The following is a 9243-nucleotide window of genomic DNA, read 5'->3' as shown; positions in this document are numbered from 1 at the left end:
AAACTGAACAATGGCCATGACGTGTGTCTAGGTCCCATGAGGCGTGGAAAACCTGCACTATAATTGAGGTGGTAGTGTTTTAATTCACTACAAAGGCAGCCTGCTTCATGACCTGGAATGAGGGTGATGTATCAGCAGCTTATTGTAGATTTAAGCATGACTTGCTTTCAGCTCCCGTAGTAGGCGCGCCGTGGGTGACATTTGCGCTAGAACGGCGGGAGAACACGACCTAGCCCAGCACCAAATTCCCCGTCCTTGCAAGAGGTCTGGAAATGTTTACGGGAGGCAACGTTCCCTAGAGTTTGTGATGGTGCAAGTCCCCCCCCTGGTGCTGTGCTACCGCTGGAACAGTATATGCGTCAACAGCATCTCGAAAATAAAGGCTGGTGTTCAGGAAAGGAAATGACGCAGTAACTGGACACCAGAACTGCGCGTAAAGGTAGGGATAAAGGTGGGAGTGAAAGACTGGTGCTGCGCTACCGCTGGAACAGTATATGCGTAGACAGCGTCTTGAAAATAAATGCTGGTTTTCAGGAAAGGTAATGACGCACTGTCTCGCATATATTGGTGGACACCCGAACTGCGCCTAAGGGTAGGGATAAAGGGGAGTGAAAGAAGGGTGCTGCGCTACAGCTGGAACGGTATATGCGTAAACAGAGTCTTGAAAATAAATGCTGCTTTGCAGGAAAGGAAGTGACGCAGTAACTGTCTCGCATATATTGGTGGACACCCGAACCGCGCCGTAAGGGAAGGGATAAAAAGAAGGGCGGGAGGGGGAAAGAGGTGCCATAGCGGAGGTCTCCGGAAAAAATTTGTTTTTGGGGAAAGGAAATCGCGCAGTATGTCGCACATCTCGGCGGACACCTCAACCGTGCCGTTAGGGAAGTGATAGAGGGACTAAGAGGAGAAAGGCGCCGTAGTGGGGGCACCTCTTAGTCCCTCTATCCTCCGGAAGAAGTCCCGTCCCGTTTTGGGCGGAGGCAGCTGGTGATGGTGGTGAAAAACATTTATTAATCTATATGTACAGAGGTGCTCGGGGAGAGGCCCCTAGTGGGTATCGCCCCCTTACAATAGAAGGCGGAGTTCCTCATTCCGGGATCCCGTTGGTCCTGACCGCTGCGCAGGTCCGCCGAACCAGGGCCTGTTGGGCCGATAGTTCCTGGCAGCCTAGCAGAGCCGCCTACCGGGTAGGGGAAGGGGTTATGGGGGAAAGAAGGATTTTGCCTGCATGCCCAAACCATGTGAAAGTTGTCGGCCACCTCCACACAATGAGCAGCGGCCGTCAATAATAATAATTGGTATTTTGGGGGAAAGGAAATGGCGCAGTATCTGTCTCATATCGTTGGACACCTTAACCGCGCCGTATTTTGGGGGAAAGGAAATGGCAGTATCTGTCTCATATATCCTTTCATAGGAACGAAGGCGGCGCAAGGCAGCATACCCTCTACCCTGCAGCCCGAGCGGCGCACACCGCGACGTGTGAGCTAGTGTTCCTGTGTATGCGCCCGCAGGTGAGAGGGGATGTATCGACGGGAAAGGGAGGTTGGCCGGGAAAAGATACCTGCCCTGCTTCTCTTCACTGGGGAAGGGGAGAAGAAATGGTTACGATGGGGGGTGATGATGGGAGAAGGCCGATGAACAAAGCACACTAGTGTGAGCGCCGGGCATGTGGTGATGGTTGGTGCTATGAAGTATTCTGAGGAGGGGGATCCACGCGACCGCGCGTAACTTGTCTTGATAATTGCGCCATCTTATCTCGTGGTGAACAAACACCCCGTATGGCTGAGCCATACTTCGGCGTGGTGCGGTATACAATGAGGGCCGTGGCCTTCGAAATTGCACCCTAACGACGCTGCGGTAGGATGGCTGTGTTCGGCCGAGAAAAAGACCTTGCCTTGAAACGAGGTTAATTCAATGTGCTGCGCCAGAACTGCAAAGCATTTCACGCCTACGTCTAGCTAGACCATGATAGAGAGTGCATTTTAGTGCGCGGCCGCTCTCCGCAATTCAGCCGCCGCGGCGGCTCAGTGGTGAGGGCGCTCGGCTGCTGGCCCGAAAGACGCGGGTTCGACCCCGGCTGCGGCGGTCGAATTTCGATGGAGGCGAAATTATAGACAAGCTAGTCTAGGAACGTTGGCTCGGTGTACTGCGCGACGCCATATGCACGTTGATAATAATAATTGGTTTTTGAGGAATTAAGGAAATGGCGCAGTATCTGTCTCATATATCGTTGGATGCGTACCTGAACCGCGCCGTAATTAAGGGAAGGGAGTGAAAGAAAGGTGCCGTAGTGGAGGGCTCCGGAATAATTTCTACCACCTGGGGACCTTCAACGTGCACTGACATCGCACTGCACACGGGCGCCTTGGAGTTTTTCCTCCATAAAGACGTACGCAGCCGCCACGGTCGGGTTCGAACCCTGGAACTCCGGATCAGTAGTCGAGCGGCCTAACCACTAAGCCACCGCGGCGGGTATATGCACGTTAAAGAACCCCAGGTGGTTAAAACATTCGGAGCCCTCCACTACTGCGTCCCTCATAAGCCAAGTCGCTTTGGGAGGTTAAACCCCCCCCCCCCCCTTAAACTCTCCGCAATTAGCTGTTGTTTATTTGTCTGAAGCCTGCTTGTGGAAGGATGCTCATCCGTTGCCGCTGTGGCAGTTCAACTATATAATTGGTCGCGAGAGCAGCGAAAGGTTGCTCGGCAAGAGCAACCTAGCTGGTTCTCAAGCACCGCCGGTGGCAGCGCCTGTCATCGCAGGGCATGCAGTGGCGCATATCGCTTACCCGCTGGACCACTGCGGCAGGAGTGGTATGAGGAGCTCCCAGGCGCCTATGCATGTAAATGACTCGGACACCATAACCGAATTGAAAACTCACGAAGTGCTAGCGCACCGAACTCGCATTTGGCCCAACTGCGCAAACCGACCGTCATATTTTTTTTTTCATGTCTCGAGTGACCTAAACGGTCCTTACACGCTCGTTCGGTTTATGAACCCGAAGCAGCGTGAGAGAAGGAATTGAGATCCAAATTATTTACCGGTTGCAGGCGGATGCCACTGCGTACATGATGGTCCATATATTCTGTACTCAAGTAACATTTGTTGCTGGGCTAGTTAGTGCATAGTTCTATGTACAAACGTTGTCAGTAGCGCGTTGTCTTGTTCACCTTTTGTTGTGAATGTGTCTTATTTTGCGCTAACGTTTGTACTTATATTTTGTCTTGTGCATCGTCACAGAGAAGAGAGCATGCAACTAAATGAGGTGTCATTCAAATCCTTTAAATTTGAATCACCGTTTGACCCTCACTACGCGCAGGCCAGCAGAAAATTGGTTACCTTATGCACCGCAACGCACCTCTCCCCGGTTTTCCTTTTTGTTCTATTTCCTGACGCTGTCCCGTGGGAGACAATAAAGCTAATTAAGCAGTGTGGCCCACGTGGCGAAATGAGTGGCAGCTGAAAGATAAGGTACGAAATCGCCACAGAATGACTCTCGCGGCCGTCAAGCCTGTGAACGCAACCATTGCCACGCATATGCTGCGGCGACAAAACCATACGTTGTGCGGTAAGGATTTTCAAAAAGCGCTCCCTACGCGTCGACCGCCATTGCTGAATATTTACGTGCAGAAGAGCTAAGTGCATCATGTTCAACGCTGACAAAGCGCGGCCGGTCTGTGGAACGGACTTCGGCACATAGAGCTACTACTTCGGCAGGCGCGTGCCGCGCACGTGCACATATTCGATGAAACGTGGTGCGCTTAGCCTTAGCCTACAAAACTGATGCGTTTCTTTTTCTTCTCAAGAACCAATCAAGAACGCTGCATACGACAGCTGTGGCGTAATGGCACTGGTCGGTTACTTTTGCGATGGTTTCAAAAAGAAGTGGGCAGGAGGTGGCGGTCAGAGTTATGTATCGCGTCACCATGGTCGTAAAAGGAGAAAAAAGGTTTATATGAAATAGAGGGAGTAAAAAAAAAAACCACCGTGGGAATAATAGAATATGTTGAGTTTGGCCATGCTCAGCGACAATTCGCTTTTTTGCCTGGCCACACTGAGCCTTTTTATTTAGCGTGACGTCACGGCGCATTAGCAGTCGCCATCTTTGGTCGAAATTCAGAAGTTCCAGCTGCTGCTGCTGCTGTGTGTCGAACGGCTGCTTTGGCTCGCAAGCGGAGTGATATTTCCCTGGCTTGTCAACTATCGGTGCTCCCGCGAGCCAACGCCTGAGGATTCATGACTTCCTAGCGTCGGTACACGAAAGGAAAAAGCACCATGACCATTCTGCCCACGAAAAAGTCGTCGCAGTCCAAAAGCGAGGCCGACGGCTCCGACCCGAGCTCGTTTCATGGCGACCGCCATGGCCACTCGGGCCATTCTGCCGAGCAGTACAACTTCGCGAACCGCAACTCGCCGCCGCGCTGGGCGGCGCCCAACGCCAGCTCGCGGGACGAGAAGCGGCCTGCGCACGCGACCGCCAGCGGCTTCGACGAGTTCGATGCCGTCGACAGCGGCCCGAGCCACTCCAAGCGCAGGCACAGGGCATCGCCTCACCGAAGCCTGCGCAAGGGCCACCATCGCGCGTCTGGCGTGAACAACTTCGCCGCCAAGCCGAGCACGTCGCAGGGAGCCAACAGCCCGGCGGTCGAGGACGCGGCCTCGGCGCGCGACGACGCCGATCCGAGCGGCTACAACTCTGGCGACGAGTACGACAAGCCACCCGAGCTCTGGACCACCGAGGAGTTCAAGGAGGCAAGTGCGCTGGGTGCTCTTTCCTCCTTCGCGTCGCCCCGGAGTACGGGCGTGACTGGGCGCCGTGCGTCTCGAGCGGACGGCTCGAAAGCCATGTTGGACCCCGCTCGCGAGTTAGGGCAGTACGAGGTCAGCATGTGAAGGGCAGGTCACAAGAGGAAAACGTCCCTTTGCGGAGCTTCGGTGGCCACTGAATGGGTGACGGCGGTTCTTCGCACAGCCTGACGTAATACGGTTCGCGATAGTCTCGGGTGCAGGGGGACGCTGGCGTCTAACCTGGCACGCCGCCCGAGCACGCACATCACACGTAACACCGATACGCGTCCACAGTCCGGCGAGCGGGCTGAGGGGACCACTGGGTTTGCCGTCACTCACTTGGCACTGCCATTTGTTTAGGTCATCTCAGTATTTACCGTGGTTGCGCTGCAAAGCAGGGAACGGCGCGACAGAGGCGTCTGTGTGCGAGACGCTTAATTATTGGCGGTTTCGTTTTTGCGTCTTGGTGTTCGCAGCACTTTTCACGTAGAAGCGGCTAGATCAGTAGGGCGATGGTATCGGGCTTCTTCTCTGACTTTGACTGCTGCAAACACTGGAGGTTCCTTTGGTTTTGTTCAGTGTTGTTCCGTCAGATAGCAGTGCTGAAACCAAAGACCAGTTGTACGTGGTTCCAGCAGGCAGTTTGTTTACTAATGTCCTGTGCGCATTACATAGAAAGAACACTGAACAAAAATTTGATGCCTCATGTGCCCCCCCCGAAAGAATGGGTCATCTTGAGATCTATGCACTTAAATCTAGCTCGCCTGTCTCTTCACTGCCTGGAATAGTGTATATATGACTTGAGAGACTGCAGTGCTAAGTCAGCAGTAGCAAGGAGTGATTCCCTGTGCAAGACTGCACAAACAGTCCGGGCAGTCAAGCTGGAGTTGTTTGTTCTCCTTGTGTTGCAGCCATCAGAGCTAAGAAAGGGGTGTGCCCTTTGTCACGCATTGGTCACTTCCTGTGCAGTGCTAGAAGATGTTTGGGGTGTGGTAAAAATGTCAGTAAACACAAGGTGAGGCTATCCACCTGGCTGTTTACAGTTCGCCTTTGTGACTTTTATTCGAGCATCCACTGCATATCTTTGCCTGCAGGCAGCGTGGAAATTTTTTCCGCAAAATATAAAATACTTTTTTTTTTTCTAGACTGAAGTTATGTCCTTTTAGTTTTATTACTAAGGTGTCCATGTTGATTGCTAGCTTACCATAAGCATCTCAAACATACTCTCTAATCGGGTGTCATACTTTGGACGGCCTCATGGCCCTGTCTAGAATGTTCTGTATAAATGAACATAATTTTTAGTAAAGACAGCTGACTAATCATATTTGCAGTACTATTTACTGTTCTATGGCTTAACATTTCTTGTTAGCTGCTGTTATGCTTTTGATGGCATTGTCATCTAATGATTATCTGGACGCTTAAGAAGTAGGGAGTTTGCTTGCAGTCCAAGGCAAGCAGGTTGTTGTTGAGCAGCACAAATTCTGAAGCATTTCATTGCAGTGTTTCGTCTTGTCTCACAGAATTATTCAAAAGTCAGCGCCTGACCCTCAATATCATAAAAATGACAAATCCTGTCATGCATTGAGCCTGTTCAGCCTTTTTATTACATTGAAAGTACACGGAATGAGGACTAGACATTCAGTTGTTCTGCTCTGTCCGTTTTTGAGGAACACTTTGGTGGAGTCTCACTTTCATACATTTCCTGCCTAGTTGCAGAGACTTTCATTGCAGAATCATCTTCACAGCATGATGGAGGACAGCTGCAACATTGCAAGCTATGCTTGTTCTGTTACATGATTTAGAACCAAGCAGCTGCAGCGAAGCGAAATGTATCAATTACTCATTTCAAAATGAGCAAGCTTTGTAATGACTCCGTGAGCAAATTCACATGTTCTTTGGGTTCTTTGAACGTGATCAATGACGTGACGTGCAAGTACACACCCCTTGAGACAGAGCCACGCACTTTTTCAATCCCTCATGTGTCACTGGCTGCAAGTGTGTGTTTTCCGTTCGTATTCTTCTCTGTCAAGGAAAAAAGAATCTGCTGGTCTTTTTTGCTGTTGTGTTCCGTCCCTAAAAGAGGCAGTTGCACATCAGCTCAAAATACAAGTAGTGTTAAAATCTAAGCGTTCAGACCTCCTTATATTTATAGCATGGGAAAAAAATGCCTTCAATTATGTATGTGAGATTACCTTAACAGACATTAGCAGTGACACTTTGTTGCCGCAGTCCTCACTTTCATATTGTGCTTTCTGTTTTCATGCTGGTGCATTTCATGATAGCCGAAAAAAAAAAAAAAATTGCTTGATAAGTAGTGTAAAGAAAAAAAGAAAAGAAACTTATTTATTTTATTTACTTTGTTTGCTATGTTTATTATTTCATTACAGAATTAGAGACTAAAACATATGTTCAACGCAAACATGACATTTTTATTTGGAGGTCCAGCTATTAAGCCTAAGCTTATGATTGGGAATAAAGATATGGTACCTGTGGAGAGGAGTTAGTTTGATGCTTGAATCGGGAAGGTTAGCCATTGCGAAGGTCAGTCAAATCATCTAACTCTTTTCTTTTCCTCACCATCACTGCACCTGAAATTGTTAATCGCAAAGATGGCTTCAACGTTTTGGCAGTGCGATATTTTCTTGAGTTAGGCCTAAATTGTCTAGAACAGTGAGACCATCAAGCTTGGAATCATTGCAAGTATCTTATAAATCTCAAAATGGCACACATGAGCAGATGTGCATGTGGGATGGAAGCCATTCGGTAAAAATTCAAAGTAATTTCTTTGTGAACGGTCTGTTTCATTTAAATGCCACGCCACTGGGTAAAAGGGCCTTCAAGCGACTGCTGTCCTGCTGTGATGGAAGTATGTCACCCTGGCCGGAGTTTGCCGTCGTTTTTGTGTGCAAGTTGTTAGGCAGTTTGGAAGGAAGGGTCTGATTGAACTATTTTACCCTGCTCGGGGGCCATGACATTGTCCTAATGTGCGCAAGGTTGTGGATTGCAACTCAGCTGATGTGGTTGCGTTTCGATAGGGACAAAATGCAAAATCTTTCATTGACAAAAATTTTGGTGCACATAAAGAATTACAGGTGGTTGAAATCAACCCAGAACCCATTACTAAAATGTCACTTATAGCCACTCCGTCGGATTTGACACATAGAAGTCCTTAACTTTTTCTTTCCTTCCTTCTCTACATGGGAAGACGAGTATCTGCCTTGTCTTTCACCTAGCCAGCTGCCGAGCACTCAGATTCAAAATGAGAGAAGCTTTCTTGTGCACGCTGAAATCCGACCAGAAGATGAAAGTTAATCTGACAACCTTAGTGCGCCAGTCCAGAACCTAGTGACCAGGCATGCTTGCTTGCTTAGTGGAAGTGAAATTTACAAATGATGAGCAGGTATTCTTCCGGTGGCAAGGATTTTGGGATCGTTGCCAGTTATTCTCTGCAATCGTGCTGAAACTAAGGCCTCTGGAAATGTTGTGCACAGCGTTTTTGAACGCCTAGTAACAAACGCGATCCTTTTTGCATAAAAGCAATCGAAGGCAGCTTCTGGAAAATCTGTGTGCTACAAGCTGTGGCGAGTGGAATCCGTTGCAGTGCAGAGTTTCTTGTAGATACGAAAAGTCTCAACGTGAAGGGTGCAAAGGAAGTCGTAGAAGACACGGCACCACTGGTGCGTCCTTTTAGTTGAGTGTGTGTGCCAACTTGCCCAGCAGTCGGCCATTCTGAAATACCTGAAGTCATTGGCCGCACAGAGCCTAGTCCTCACTGCCTGTTAGACATATCAAAGTACAGTGTCTACATTGACTTGCTCTGTAACGTGCATTGAGTTTGTAACTGCTGTTTATTTTGACGCATGGTGTTGCATGGTGACACATGGTTTACAAGGCAGCAATGTGGACTAGTTGGTTGTACATTTGGTGTGAATAACGCACTATACACACTAACAAAACAACTGGAATGGGAGCAATTGGAATGGGGCGCGCTTGTCTTGTGTCCCCTGTTTCAGTTGTCATTTTGTTAGTGTGTAGCGCGTTATTCACACCAAACATGGTTTACTCTAATAGTGTAAATGACCTCTGTAGAATGCATCATTGAAGACTTTTAGTGTTCCTAAGGTGTGAATCGTGCTGTCACTGTGAGAAGGGGCTTTGCTTGGAGGTGGCAGTTCCACTAATTGCTGGTTCATGCGTTGCATGTTTGCATAGCCATTGACATTCTTGAAGCAAAAACTTTTTGCAAGCAGCACGTGGTGGAACGTTCCTTTTATAATGTACCTGCTCCAGTTTCAAACCAATGCGCACAGCTAGTGGGTAGAAAAATTGGCCCCCGATTTACGTGGTTAAGCTAAATGTGACTTCGGCGTGCTACCGTGTTTGCCCTTGTTTAGCTTTATTTATCTTTGTATAGCTTTTCTGAACTTGAAAATTCAAGTTTCACCCATATGTTCTTG

The 9243-nt window shown here is 49.0% G+C and overlaps 1 protein-coding gene across 1 annotated transcript in view; it reads left to right on the top strand.

Annotated features, from left to right (window-relative positions):
* Positions 1–4076: 4076 nt before the first annotated feature.
* Positions 4077–9243, top strand: part of LOC144106555 (OTU domain-containing protein 5-B-like) — a 37007-nt gene continuing 31840 nt past the window's right edge. Inside the window, exon 1 of the mRNA XM_077639401.1 lies at positions 4077–4750. Within this exon, the coding sequence (XP_077495527.1) occupies positions 4274–4750 (477 nt within the window). The 5' untranslated portion in view covers positions 4077–4273. The remainder of the gene's footprint in view (positions 4751–9243) is intronic.

This window comes from Amblyomma americanum, chromosome 10, assembly GCF_052857255.1.
Source record: "Amblyomma americanum isolate KBUSLIRL-KWMA chromosome 10, ASM5285725v1, whole genome shotgun sequence".
Taxonomy (NCBI): domain Eukaryota; kingdom Metazoa; phylum Arthropoda; class Arachnida; order Ixodida; family Ixodidae; genus Amblyomma; species Amblyomma americanum.
Note: the sequence above shows the minus strand (reverse complement) of the source record. Positions and strands in the feature narration are given on the sequence as shown.